We start from the raw sequence: 15386 nt of genomic DNA on the forward strand, positions 1-15386 counted from the left end.
AAAGCTGCAATTGGACCCATTAAAACTTCGCTAAGCCAATTAATCAACATAGCTTTAAGCACACACACACAACAATGGTCAGCATCAAAAGGCGCCATGCCTTTTGCAACCCTGCAATGGCTGTGAGAGCAAGTACTCTCTGACCTGGCCACAATGCTCTTGTTTCTCCTGTGCCATGAATGAACTGGCAAGGGTGCATAAAAACTAGATCGGAAGTCCAAAGAAAATTACAACACTTTTTCAGGACTAATGAGATTAATATAGATCACAAACAGTAGAGATATACTAAAAACATGGTAAGATGAGGATACCAAGTCAATAGGATAATTAATTTTGCAAGCACATGACAAAATTTGTTCCAAAAAGCCAGATTGGCAATGCCAGATAAGACAACTGGTTTGCATCAAGTTCAGTACAAAGAAAAAAGATTCAGGAACCATGCATCATCTACAACATAATATAATTAAAATAGGAATTCTTTTACCTATAGTCCATTTCATTATTTATAAGAGATACATTTATAAGAGATACACAGAACAAATAGTCCCATATTAGAACACTCAGTTGTGCGACAAAATAAAAGAAGATTCATGTACATATCAGAACTAAGATTCTCCAAATTCCATCTCTTGGTCATGAAATATATTCTTTATCGGATTTAAAGCACCACAATGGGCTAATAACCACTGTCAATGTAAGGTACTGCATGCCTTTCTTTTGCTTCATGTGAACTAAATTTCTCTATTAAATACTCACAGTTCATATCGGTGTCCAACTTTGAAAGAGGTTTCAGTTCCCATCGAAACCACTCCATTAGTAATTCGATGCATACATTTTCTCTTCATTTTGTCATAGTAGAGACATTTATTTGCCCGTTCTGATTTTAATACTCCGCTGCATAAGTTAATATAATGACATTATAAGTGCCGAAGATAATGAAAATGTTTGCTTCCTATAAGCTTATAAAGATAGGAGTGACAGCTTAAACATGTGGCGCCCTATCTTGAGTGTATTATATCAGTAGGCTTGCAAAGATAGGACGACTTGCATGAGAAAATAGAAGTTAGCTCCATAAAAGGCTGGTCGATGTACATATAAACTATGATTTGGTAACTGTCACTCTGCATTTGACAACATAGAAGTTAGCTCCATAAACATTTTCTTGGCATGCATATAGGGAACCTTGAAACCAGACAATTCTTCCCAGCTAAAGGATGATAAAAAAAACTGAATGCAGGCAATTCTTCCTTCCTAAAGGATGATAAAAAAATAAATGCTGGCATGCTGCATTGTACCACTTTGAAATATACACAGGAAGAAAGGGACACACTTGTAACAAACTTTATCATGCGTCATTAATCATAATCAGTACTTATTATTTTCCCAAACCAAGACTAATTGGCCATAACTTGAAACACCACAAATCCATTTGTGTGGTGGCAGCCTGAGCTCTTCCTGCTGAGCGCCAAGGAGTAAGGGATCAAGCAGAATTGGTGAGTGAGTGAGTGACTCTCATAATTCAAAATCGATGAAACTAAAAACACATGCTATAGTTTGAAGTAAAGAAGTAGCATATGCATTGGAGATGTCATTGTTTAATTTACTGAAGTGGCATCAAATTAAAAAAAAACTAAGAAGTGGCACACTCCAAACCAATAAGACTGAAATAATCTAAGAATATTATCATTACAGAGGAACGATTACTGAACTTGCTGCCTTTAGCTGGTCGCACATGGCAAAGATAATCCCAGTTCTTTACCACCACCACTTAACAAAAATAGCATAAAAGGGCAAAGCTATCAGGGTACCTAGACTTTCTATAATATGTATCTGAAGCTAACCATGCTGACCAGTGAGGGCATCCTAAAGATTTTAGTAACACCACGAAGCACAGAACAACCATATGATGTCAATGATTGTCAGGTGAACGGCAATACCACAGGTAACATATATGATAGTAAAAATGTAGATGTACAAACCCTATCTGACCATATCGAAAAAAGCAGAGGAGATGTATGACGGACCTATTAGGTCCACCAATGCCGACGATACCCAGCAAAGATACTTGGGCTCATGACGACGACGGTCATGAAGGAGAGAACGATGGCACCAAAGAAAGGGCACACTCCAACTTTATAACACAGCTCCACCATCGACCTTGATGAGCGGCATGACATCACAAACAAAATCATACAAATAGAAAGGTAACCAAGGAAGGAAGCACACAAGCTTAATCAGGGCAACCAAAAATGCTCCAACTACAGGTCCAAAAGAAGATCTCATGAGATTATTAGGCAACATCAAAGTTATATAGCATGCTCTGATTACAATCAATAAAGTTATATAGCATATTCTGTTTCAACATCGAAATTGTATTTTTCATCCACCTAATAGAATATCAGAACAGAAATAAGGGAACTTAAGTGGAAGGGGCATATAGTTCAAAGTTCAATAGCAAGGCGTTGTTTATTATCGCTTTCATTCATCATATAATGAAAACAGCATCAGTTAGATGATAATAGAATAGTGTGATCATTAGACAGAATTTTTAACTTTTTCCATTTATGATACTCTTTGCTTTGTCCCAGAAACCCACTATTTACTTCACCTCAGGACTGCATTAGGAAATCTTTCTTTCAAGAGACCATCAAATCAGCTATTTCTATTATCGAATCAGCTCTTTCTATCATCTAACCTATTCACAATGGGAAGATTAAGGAAAGGGGCATAGTAGAATGAAATATGTGTTACCTAAACAGAGTAACTCACCTTGGTGCCGCAGGTTGGCATTGGTGGGGGAGGCAGTTGCTGTAGGCTTTGAAAAGGATGTTGGGTATACAATTCTCCCTTTGCAGTAGCTTGTGGGAGACGCAATGTGCAGGCCGAGATCTCCTCTCCCTCCCCCATCTCCCTCTCTACTTTCTCCTCCTGCCTGCTCAGTCTGCCAAAGAAAAAAATGAACCATCAAATTCAGAAAACTGAAGGATTGATCCTTTCCAAAGAAATTTTGGAAGATGATTTAACTTTAGAAGAGGACCACTCTTCTTGTTTTTGGACCCGACAGCACATCATCTAAAATGTTAACCTACGATTAGATTGCTATCACCTAAGAAATCTACAGTGCTCTAAATGAGAATGTGTTGTTCAGTACCATAAGAGCATCAGTAAGCCATATATATAATAAATCAGAAGAGGTGTGAAATTTCTTTGGCCAACATCTTAATACATCTATTATACCGGGTGAACATGTATCAGCCTTAGCAAGTCAAAAAGGCAGTACAAACTATATAACAGTAGCAAGTGGAAGTAGTGAAATATATAAGAAAGAGATCTAACAGTAGCAGATCCTAGAAATGTGTATATAGTGATACGATCTAAATACATGTGCAGCTCGATCACACGTTAAATTTGTTCCTTAAAGGCGTTAAGGTATTAAATGCTAGTTTGCAACAATTATCATTTGCTAGCATGCTACACCATGGCATTTGCGAATAAAAGGTGTTCTATACTATTTGGAAGCAGAAACTAAGCATGCTGTCACACAGAATCACATGAACTGACAGGGTTAACATTGGTTGAGTAAATAACAGGGGTTGATAAAAAGAGAGGACAAGGAATCAGATGCAACGAATGCTTTCCAACTTTACTTTAGAAGAGAATGCATGAGTGAGCGACAAACCTATTTCTCTGGAATCATTTCCTGCAGTTGGGACCCAAGATCCTGCATTTCCAGAAACAAAGTCAGCGTCATGTTCAGAACAAATAAAAATGCCCCTCTAAAAAAATTCAGCCATCAAACAGCTACCAGCAGTTTCCAATCACAGTATCCTATACAAACTCAAGCGTAGAACAGAACAGGAAGATTGCTGCCTTATGAGATGGGAAGTGCTCTGCATTTGCAGCCATCTCACACCACCAAGCGTGGTGTCGTCCTGCCCCTGGCAACACGAGCGACAAACAATCTCAGCATTAGCAAACGATTAGAAGGCGCATCCCCGCCCAATGCAACCCGGGGGTTCTGACAAATTCACTCACCATACGGGATCGCAGCCTCAAGACCGCGGCGAGGCCTCGGTGATGGCCACGCGATGGAGCAGAAGGAGGAGTGGCGGGGGCCTCCTGCCGATGGGTGGTGATGGAGGCGGGTAGAGTTGACCGAGAGCAGAGACCTCTCTCGTGAGGGCCGTCGCGAGCCGCGCCCGCGCTCCTCCTGCTGAGTGCCGAGGGGGTGGGGAGGAGATGCTGCGGGGTTGCGAAGGCGAGCAGAGGCGGCGGCGTGGCAGGGAGCGTGCGCGGTGGCCGGCTAGGCGACGGAGACGGCGGCGGCGTGGGCAGCAGCTAGGGTTAGGGAATGGGAGGAGGCGGCGTAGGGGAGGAGCTGGGATGCGCGAGTGCGGGAGTGCGGGAGGAGGCGGCGGCTAGGTCTGCACAACGGGAGCGGCTGCCTTTTATATGCGTATATGTGTAATGACCAAAGTGCCCTTGGAGGTCACCCAGTTTTACAGGCGGTGGCATCCCAGTTTGACACTGTTTCGATCTACAGTACCTCGCTTCGATCCAGCGGCCCGGATCGTCGAGAGGCTTGATCCGACGGCGCAAAATGAATCAAGAAATTGATCCGACGGCCAGGAACAACTAAACTCCGAGGAGGCTGGGGTCCTCCCACTATGTATCTTTCTGGATAGCTATTGCACTTGATTGGTAAATCTCTGCATATTCCAGCTCCTTTTGTTTCTCCAGCCTTGTATACATTTTGACAGGATTCTAGGAATCCAGTATTTTTCGCGAAAGAGAATTTTTTTCACGGGGCCTATTATTTAAAAGACCACAGGAACCTGATGTGATTCTACTCAAAGTTAAGAGAGTAAGAAATGTTTTCACCTTTGAACGATCTTCTGATGAACTTACACAGTCCAGTAAGTAAATTGTGCTGCATCTACAGTTCCACAATGCCAGCTCACCTGTCACACTCAGTCAAAAGAAACATTTGACAGAGAGAGGCTTGAGTAGTTCTCATAAATCTTTGCACTGATGCAGACATAAAACTGCTCATTATGACATTATCCAAGGATGGTTGTATCATGTTCAGACTTCAGAAGATGATTAACTCAATTATATTTGGGGTGATGTATATTTTGCATTCACATGTCTACTTCCTTTTCTCTTTCTTTTTGAAACAACATGTCTACTTCTTGGATCCAAATTTTTAGACCTGTTAGACTGCAAGCTCCCTGAACTGGACAACATGTAAGCTCAAAGCAGTAGCCAAAATATCTCAGGAGGAACAGGGCATAATTAACATTGAGGATTGACAAGGGAAAATGGGCATGGTGATAGTAAACAAAACAAAATGAAAGTGAAGATTCGTTTGTCTGTCATCTAGATTATCATCCGACTCGATCACTAGAACATACTTATCACTGTCATTATCCTCTTTTGTTCGGCACCATCACTATGAACATACTTATCACTGTCTTTATCCTCTTTGTTCGCCGTATTAGACCCCCGAGTCAGGAGAAACTCTGTGAGCATTTTCACCTTTCTCACCTCAGCTTATGTTTATGTTTTCTGGAAGGAACAACACTACCGCAAATGCTATATCTTGCTTATTGCGAGATAGAGCACCACGTCGTACTGGGCCAGCCCAACAACACGTTTCGAGTTGTTTTGTAACTAGCGGTTTGGGGAACTTTCCATACGGTTTTTGGAATGTCCGTCCTGCATTTCTTTTCTGTGTTTTTCTTTACGGTTTTCTCAATTTTCTGTAGAAAAAATTCAGATACGTGTTGCCTTTTTTAATACATCTTGAACATTTTTCCTATGCAGATTGAAATGTTTTTAGATACACATTGAACATTTTTTTGAATATATGTTGAATATTTGTCAAATGCACATTGAACAATTTTTTATATACATGTTGAAAATTTTCAAATACATGTTGAACATTATTTAAACACATGTTGTTCATTTTTTGAATACAAGTCAAACATTTTTCTAAATACATGGTGAGATTTTTTTCTTAAATATGTTGAACATTTTTTTAATACATGATGACTAGAAGACACTACTGCAGAAACTGCTATAGTCATCCTCTTGAACCTTGACGATGTGGTAATATGACCGCTAGCGCTGTGCAAAAAAGGGAACTTTTGAAGCCTCTGAACCGCATACCATTCACTATTCAAATTTATGAATAAGACCCCCCCACCCCCCCTGCCGAGTATCGCCGGCACTTGGCAAAGTGGTGGGCATGTAGGGGCGTCAAGATACTGTAGTTATTTTTATATTGGACTTGTGAGTAAATTAATTAGCATCTTGGTATATGGGCATCTACAGGAATTTTATCATAATATTTGGCAAAAGTTATTGCAGACATACGAATGCAAGCGCCCTGCGGAAAGAAGAAGAAAAACCTAAGCCTCTGAACAACATATCATTCACTATTCAAAATGTACGAATCTATTTTTCTTATTTGCCTCAAATTTCTAACTCCAAAAAATATCAACATGATCTTTGAATTTTATTTTGCTTCAAAAAAAAAGGAAATTTTATAGTAGGTATAGAGGATGCAAGATAGGTTCAACGTGCAGCCAACCGTGCACAAAATCCAGGTTGCACGTGTACTCTAGTCCCAGACCGGACGACAATTGCAGATACAGTCTGCAGTGATCATGCTTCAGGCTTTCAGCTCTGAACCTTCTACAAGTAGGAAGCCTAGTTTTCTGCTCTTCTGCAGTCTCTCTCAGTACCTGTGCTGCATCAGAGATGAACTGGAGAAACTAGACATGCCTCTTCTGGCCCAGATCAGATACTTCAGTAGTAGTGTTCTTGCCTGCATTTTCTTTTTGAATTGCCACTTGTATACAAATGCCACGGCAATACTTCTAATGGTGATCCTTCATTCAGTTGATAGAATGATTAGGCATGCAGTTTCTAACATGGGGTTTAATTAGAAATGGTTCAGGTGTCAGCTACCCTACGACAGTTGTACTTAACTAGACGACCCATTAAAACTTGAGCAAGCCAATTAATCAAACAATTAACCAGCATAGCTTTGAGTTGAGCACACACAACAATATTCAGCAACAAAAAGGCACCATATATGCCACCTTTTTCAACCCTGCAATGGCTGTGAGAAGAGGTACTACAGCCTGACCTGCCAACAAAGCTGTTTTTGTTGGGTGCCATGATAGAATTGGTAGAGTGCATAGGCTAGCTATTGCGCCTGGTTGGTAAAGCTCTGCAATTTCCACCTCCTTTTCTGTTTTCTGCGGCCCTGTTTGAAATTCGACAAGAATTTTGCAGGAATTTTGGAAGTAGAAAAAATGTTTCACCAACCAAAATTCTTGTCATGGTAAATTGTGATGCAGCTTGCTTTACTTGTTATTATTTTTCCTTTTTTCCTTATCAGCTCAGCCATGAGCCGTGGGCCATCTGATGAGCATTTATGTATAGATCAGAGTTGACCCAAGATTTTTTTTTTCGAAAAGGGGGGACTCCCCGGCCTCTGCATCAGAACGATGCATACGGCCACATTTATAGATAAGTTGACCCAAGAAAATGATGCCAGATAACACTAGCAAATAAAAATTCTAAAAAACAAAAAAGTTTGACTTTGACCTGTCACAACTCACATGTACACACATGATGAGCAACACACTACATCTAAGAATAACAGTTCCACAATGGCAGCTCACCTGTCATGCACTCTCATCAAAAGGAAAAAAAAATATTGGTGGTGGATGAGATCAGTTGTCAGCAGGCATTGACAGGGAGAGGCTTCAGTAGTTCTGATAAATCTTTGCACCCATGCAGACATAAAACTGCTCATTATCCAAGGTTTCTGTCATGCTCAGAAGATGATCAACTAGGTTTGCACTGTACTGCACACACGGAGGCTTTGATTGATGCCAAGCTAGTTCTCCATGGCCTCCTCGTCGTCGTCGTCAGTGACCTCCGACTCGTCCTCTGCATAGCCCCTGATCTTGTACTGGTCGATGAGGTGCTCGTAGGCGAACATCTTCTCGGTTGTCTTCTTTGATTGGTGGTACATGTTGCGGAAGTACTCCCTCCGTAAACTAATATAAGAGCGTTTAGATCACTACTTTAGTGATCTAAACGCTCTTATATTAGTTCACAGAGGGAGTACTTGGCATGCTTTGCAAGCTCGTCTTCTGGGATGTTATGGACGATGTTGTTGGGACATGCCATCATACTGAGCAAATTAATCAAATAATTAGTATCATGATATATGGCCATCTGTGGAAATTTGGTATGGGCATTTGATCATAATATTTTGCAAAAATATGAATGCAAGCGCTCTGCAGAAAGAAGAAGAAACTGAAGCCTCTGAACAGCATATGTATGAATTATTTTATTCTATTTTGCGAGGGACGGATTTGTTTTCTTGTTGCCGCAAACTTTCAAACCCGACAAAATTTCAACAAGGGCTTTGATATTATTTTTTCAAAAAATACAATTTTTGTAGTAATGCGCAACTGTGTGCCCAAAATCCATGTCTGCATGTGTATGTACTTGTGTCCCAGACATGGACCACAACTGCAGAGTTTCAGGCTTTCAACTCTGAACCTACTTCAAGTAGGACGCCGAGTGAGTTTTCTGCTGTTCCATGACAGTTTGAGCAGCCTCTTTGTGATGAGTTGTTGCCCAGAAATAGCCCATCACAGAGAGAAACCAGACATGCCTCTCCTTGCCCAGGTTGAATGGAACTCATGGATGAGATATTAGTAGTAATGTTCTTGCCTGTTTTTTTTAATTGCAGTTGTATACAAATGTCATGGCGATAATTCTAGCTATGACCTTTCATTCAGTTGATAGAATGATTAGAGATGCAACAGCTACAGGCGTCAAAACTGCCACAGGTGTACTTAACTGGACCCATTAATACTTCAGTAAGCCAATTAATCAAACAATTTTTTTTGAGGCAATTAACCAAACAATTAATCTGCATGGCTTTGAGCACACAAAAAGCCCCCCCCCCATATGCCAACTTTTTCAGCCCTGCAATGGCTGTGAGAAAGTACTACTGCCTGAGCCTGACCTGGCCATAATGCTGCTTTTATTTCGGTGCCATGAATTGGTAGAGTATATTGCTATTGCGCCTGGTTGGTAAACCCTCTGCATTTTTCCAGATCCTGTTGTTAGAACAGTTAGATTTTTGGTAGGAGTTTTTACAGGAACTTTGCAGGATTTTTACAGGCATTTTGACAGTAGACAAAATGTTTCTCCTACAAAAAATCTTGCCAAGGTAAATTATGCTGCAGCTTGCTTTACTTGCTGCACTGGTATTGTTTTTCTGTTTTGTTTTCAGCTCAGCCATTTTCCGGATCCTGTTGTTAGAATGGTTAGAATTTTGGTAGGAGTTGTATCTACAGGTCAATATGAGCCATCTGAATCTGATGAGCATGTATCTACAGGTCAGAGTTGACTCCAGAAAAGTGATGCCAGCTAGCATGAGCATTGAAATACACCAGATTTTTTTAAAATCCTATAAACAAATAAAGTTCGACTTTGACCTGTCACATGTACACACACGATGTACACACTGCATCTAACAGTTCCACAATGGCAGCTACAGCTCACCTGTCGCACTCGTCCAAAAAGAAATACATCTGTGGTGGATGGGATGAGTTCCCTGTCATGCACCGCAAAAGCAGTCGTTGACAGCGAGAGGCTTCACTAGTTTTGATAAATCTTTGCACTGATGCAGACATGAAACTGCTCATCATCCAAGGATTATGTCATGTTCACAAGATGATCCAACTCAATTAGTACTAGCTAGTGTGTTTTGCATTCACATGTCCACTTCCTTTCTTTCTTTCTTTCTTTCTTTCTTTTTTGAACTATAAACATGTCCCCTTCTTCAATCCAAATTCTCAGACCTGTGAAACTGGAGAACATGTAAACTGAAAGCAGTAGGTAAACATCTCAGGAGGGACACATGGCATAATAATTAACATTAACATAATTAACATTGAGGATCTGCTAAGGATGATTACAGGTCCCATCACAACTCAATTCAGGACGACAAGTAGGAGCAGACAGCATTCTTCTTTCTTTGTACAAGATGAAAGCTCCTCCCATCATAGCCTAGCAGAGAAAGTGAAGGAAAACACACACGCACACACAGAGCAAAACGGGAATTTGGTTCGGTTCGGTTACCTATACTAGTCAGTTCGGTTTCATCTTAACTAACTAGACAGCAAACGGCGCAAACCCGAGACGAAGCCAGATCTTCGACCCGGTTCACTCCAGGGTTCGCCCTGAAAAAGGAGGCTCTCTCTCTCTCTCTCTCTCTCTCTCTCTCTCTCTCTGTATGTTAAACACTGGTCGATTAGCTCTCGGCAGCCATGGCGGCGGGCACTATACAACGGCGACTGCAGGTGCCAGGGGAAACTCCATGGCAGGCGGCGGGTCGGGCCAGCAAAACTCGAAGGGGGCTTCGATCGCGGGCGGCGGGGCCGGGAGGGCGATCTCTCGGGGGCACGCCTCGGTGTAGTGGAACTCGATCTGGAGGCGGTGGTGCAGCGGCGTCGACGCCATGAGCCCCTTCTTGATGTCGGCCTGGAGCTCGCGGATCGGGATGGCGGCCAGGAAGCTCTTGATGTACTCCTTGCATGCCTCCTTGCCCTTGAGCACGAGCACGCTCTCCTCAGTGTCGTCGGTTCCGCTGTCCTGCTCGGTGGAGGAGCTTTCTGCAGAATCCTTCTGGTGTGCGCTGGAATCAGGGCTGCCTTCTTTCTTTTCAGCGGGCTCTTTGTGAATTGTGGTGTTGTCATCGAACTTCAAGATGTATGCCTGGTTGCAACCTTCGTACAGCCTCTCACCAAGTGTATCGATGATGTAGTATGCGTCAGCCTCGACCTTGAGGACGAAAAAATGGTCGTTCCAGCTGACAACATAAAGGGTAGGCTTCTCAGTAGAAGCCTCCGCTGCTTGGCTGATCTCTTCCCAGATGTTATCGAATGACATGGCACCATCAAGGAAGTCAAACCCACTGCCATCCTCTGCACTTTCAGGCTGGAAAAAACCAACGAATGACTTGTTAGGAGCAACTGTGAGTGGGCGGATCTTGGCATGAAGTACTGTCTCAAGATCAAAGTGCTTGTCGGAGAAGCGCTCTCTATAGGTCTCATTCTCACAAAGTTTTCTCCACTCTAGAGACCCTTCTCGGATGAGGCTGTCAAACTGTGAGCGGATTGGCATTAGCTCCTGGTTTGCCTGGAACCAGTCCGCAATTACAGCCACCAGTGCGGTGCAGGCACTCTCCCCAGCAGCCCGTTCACTCCTCTGGTCTATTGATGCGAAGAACACCTGGGTGGAAAGCTTCAAATGCCCATCACGACTAAGTACCTCCTTTGACTCCCAGTTCCCCACAACAAAATTGTCATCGCCAAATACTGACTCCATAGTACTAACAGAACCACTTGATCCCTGAAAATAAGAAAGATCATACGCTATATCAGCAAGCCTCCAACGATGGTGCCACAAAACAAAGAAAAACAAAGGGAAATGGGCATGAAAGCAGTAAACAGAAAGTGAATATCAAGAATCGTGTCCCAAGATATGAAAGAAATAGGTACCCCGGAAACGGATTCATCAGAAGAGGTTAATAGCCGACGATCATAGTCAATATCATCGCCACCCTCTTCGCCATTCTTGTTCTTCAACAAGGGTTCCCCTTTCTTCGGCAGTTTGACCTTTCTCCAAGGAAGTATGCTCCTTTTTCGCGGAATAACTACAGAGGAATTCTCCTCCGAAGTGGATGATGGCTCTTTCTCTACATGATAGCCGGCGTCAGATTTACGGTGACTGTAATATATCCAGTCCTCATGCTCTCCATCAATCCTTGCATGTGCATAAAAGAGGCCACCAGCTACATTCACAGACTGCAGCGAACCATAGCTGAAGGACTTCCTGACAGTTGAACCCCCTAAGTCATCATCCCTCTGTCTATCATCTAGATCATCATCAGAGTCAATAACACAAGGGTATTCGGCGCCGTCACTATGAACATACTTATCACTGCTGTCATCCTCTCTCTTAGCCTTCTTAGACCTCCGAGTCGACACAAGATCTGTGATGATTTTCACCTTTCTCAGCCCAGCTTTAATAACAGAATGCTCATCTTTTCCAGAAGGAACAGAGTCACCAGAAGATGGTGACAATGGGACACAAGCAACAGAACGCTGTGCTGCATCTGGTGATTGCTGAGGAAGTCTTAGTTCCACCAAACTCAGAGTGAGCTGAAAAAAAGGTACAGTAATTAACAAACTGGTTGACCATATGATATATGGTGTTCCAATGAGAAAACAACATATATTGGACAAGAAAGTGTCACTGGTTTATAGCATCATATCACCAACATACATGAAGTGATGGGGAAGACTCAGGTGTGCCATTGGGCACCGATAATGGGAGGATAATCTCAATTTCCTCTTCAGCAGGAGATGTGTAATCTGCTAAGTTCAGTGATGCAGTTCCCAAAATTACTTCACCTTTTGGGCCTTTATTTGAATCCTGCAACAATAGAAACAAATCATTGAGAGGTCAGATAAAGTGCAGGAATGCATTAGAGCAGACTAATCAAAAGAAGATGCAAAGTGTTCTCCACATTCCAATTTACACTAGTTTAACTCAGCAAAACTGGTAGCCTGCTCATGAGGATTTGAATGCTGTGGTCAATTTACAATAGTTTAACTAAGCAAAACCAGTAGCCTGCCAGGTAGAGATTTAAATGATGCGGTCATTTTGCACTAGTTTAACTCAGCAGAACTGGTAGCCTGCCTCGTAGGAATTTAAATGTGTCGGTGAAGAAGTACAGTAGAGGGTATATGGCGGCAATTGTAGCTATCCGTTTCTTTTCCCTGATAATTGGGTGGCAACTGGCAAGCTCCCACTAGATTAGCTTCCAGTTACACAGTGTACTCAAAACAATAAATGGCACAACGGCGAATCACCAAGCAAACAACGCGACAAAATGGCAATACCGCCAACCAGAAACTAGTGGAAACAGCTGGGACAACAAGGCACGGCATCACATTTTTTCATTGTGTCGGTGTTTGTCTAAAGGTTCACAAAGCAACAATTGGCAGGACAAGTACAATAAGCCTAATCAATTCATGTATGGACAATCTCTCCTGAGTTTGCGAAGCCCGACAAGAGTATAATTAATCATATATTGCATTATATCGCTTTCTCCTTGTACCATACCTAGTTTACGACAGCAAAGCTGAAGCTACTAATATGAACAACATAGATACTTATCATTAAATCGACAGCTAGGGTTTCATAAATTCAAATAATTCGGTTACCTAGACAAACATATACCGGCTAGAAAACACCTCATTGTTACCAGTAAGCTATTCTAAATTCACAATAAAGCTAAACCGATTTGGAGATTCCAAATAACAACTACATGGCCTAACCACCAGAATCCTAATCATTGAACATCACAATAGCCAAAAAGGGCAGAAAAGTGGCTAAGATCAATAACCCTATCGTCACAAAAACTGAAATAAAAACCAGCACCAACCACACTGCTTGCATATTTTTCAGAAAAAGAAACTTTTAATCAATTTTATAATTGTCTTATTCTGTTAAAGCTTATAATAAAATTTAGAATTGTCATATATTGTTAAAAGCTTGGGTTTGTTGCCTTGGATTGTTTTGTTGCTGTTGTAAAAGGCAAGATCCAAACAAATTATAAATACGTTATCGTTTTCAACGAAAAACCAATGAGACTGACTTTTTCAACGAAAAAAGTCAAAACTTTCACCATCACCATGACCGGGGATGAAATTCTAAAAAAATATCCAAACAGGAATGATTCAAACACCCACGCGAAACTTTTAACCCGATGATCCAATCCAATCGGGATCGGCACAAAAAGCGGGTGGATAAATCGTCAAAGTAACAAATCCATCGATCCAATTACGTCAAGAACATGCCAAATTACTTTAATTTTGACACGAAAAAAAGGCAGCAGTAGCAGTACGCGGAGAGAGGGGGGAGTGTGCTCACATTGAGGACGGAGAAGAAGAGGTCCCAGGGGTGGAACGCGGCGGCGGGCTTGCGGTGCGAGACCGCGGTGAGGGTGACCACGTCCTCGAACTCCTCTTCCCATGCCACGGCCGCCGCGGAGAATTCCGCATCCACCGCCGGCGCCGGCGCCTCCAAGCGCGTGCGGTTGCGGCAGACCCGGAGGCCCTTCCACCTGGCCTTGGGGCCCTTCCACTTGAGCTCGACGGCCATCCTGGCCTCCGCATCCGCGTCCGTCGCGGGGGCAAGGGGCAGGCCCTCCGCCCGCCGCACCACCAGCCGCACGCTGAACTTCCTCGCCGCCGGCGGCCACGGCCACCGCATCGCCAACATCAACGAGCCTCAGAGAACTCTACCTCCGGCGTAGAACTCCGGTGCAGGAGCCTCCGCAGCGCCTAATCGAAAGGGAACTCCTCCGTCCAAGAACGGCGTTGCACGGGCGGGGGAGGGTGGAATCGGGCGTGACGGGATGGATTGCGGCGAGGGGGGAAGGGGCGGGATTGACAAGGGGGAGCGGATTTGTGTCGGGGCGGGTCGGGATTCGGGGAGTTCGTTGGAGATTGGGACGCGGAGGAGGAGGAGGAGGAAGAAGAAGAATATACGAGGAGAGAGGAGATGCAGCGGGCGAACCGGACGGAGGAGAGTGAGGAAGAAAGAAATAATAACACACGCGGGGGCGGAGGCCCATTCTCGTAATTTGTCACAAATATTACGGCTTTTCCCTTTTTCCTTTTTATGAAAAAAACCGGCATGGTAAATTTAGTCCAGGGTGCGGTGGGGCCCGCCGGTCGGCCTCCGGGTTATTGTTATCCGTGGCGTTAATTTTGGGTCAGTTAGTTGAATCTTTGGTTGTGGATAAGATTTTATTATGTTGGTTTCTCGTGTTCTGTGACGTGTTTGGGTTGATGGTGGCCGTCGGATGCTGGAGCGAGGGCCGCGATGTGCGTGGACCGATGGAGCAGGTTGGAGGACGGTGCGTCCTTGTTTGTTACTGCCTTGCATATTTGGTGCCCTTGGCCAGCTCTTAAAATACGTATTTATACTCCCTCCGTTCCTAAAGATTTCAATAAGGGACTACATACAGATGTATATAGACATCTTTTAAAGTGTAGACTTATTCATTTTGCTTCGTATGTAGTCTCTCATTGAAATCCTAAAAAGACTTATATATAGGAACGGAGGGAGTATATAATAAGTGTGTAGTATTGTTTTTTCTTTTAATAAAGTCAAACTTCTCTATTTTTTGACCAAGCTTACACCTAAAATGTCAAAATATACAACTCTAAAGCAGTGCCATTAGATCCATATTGAAAATATATGTTTAA

At 42.9% G+C, this 15386-nt stretch overlaps 1 protein-coding gene and 1 long non-coding RNA gene across 4 annotated transcripts; both read right to left on the reverse strand.

Annotated features, from left to right (window-relative positions):
- Positions 1-460: 460 nt before the first annotated feature.
- Positions 461-4414, reverse strand: LOC123119253 (uncharacterized). 3 transcript variants are annotated; one of them, XR_006458568.1, is made up of 6 exons: positions 4036-4414; positions 3806-3938; positions 3680-3721; positions 2770-2941; positions 2025-2157; positions 461-894 (listed from the first exon to the last, which is right to left on the reverse strand). It is a non-coding gene; the product is annotated as an uncharacterized lncRNA (long non-coding RNA). The 3 variants fall into 3 exon arrangements; XR_006458569.1 differs by having other exon boundaries at positions 461-1455; XR_006458567.1 differs by having other exon boundaries at positions 461-2157.
- A 5553-nt stretch (positions 4415-9967) lies between these two features.
- LOC123119254 (uncharacterized) lies at positions 9968-14659 on the reverse strand. Its single transcript, XM_044538979.1, has 4 exons — positions 14044-14659; positions 12391-12540; positions 11604-12266; positions 9968-11454 (listed from the first exon to the last, which is right to left on the reverse strand). Exons 1-4 carry the CDS (start codon positions 14392-14394, stop codon positions 10384-10386), a joined length of 2235 nt encoding a protein of 744 aa, XP_044394914.1. The 5' UTR covers positions 14395-14659; the 3' UTR covers positions 9968-10383.
- Between the last annotated feature and the right edge of the window lie 727 nt (positions 14660-15386).

This window comes from Triticum aestivum, chromosome 5D (genome assembly GCF_018294505.1).
Source record: "Triticum aestivum cultivar Chinese Spring chromosome 5D, IWGSC CS RefSeq v2.1, whole genome shotgun sequence".
NCBI lineage: Eukaryota > Viridiplantae > Streptophyta > Magnoliopsida > Poales > Poaceae > Triticum > Triticum aestivum.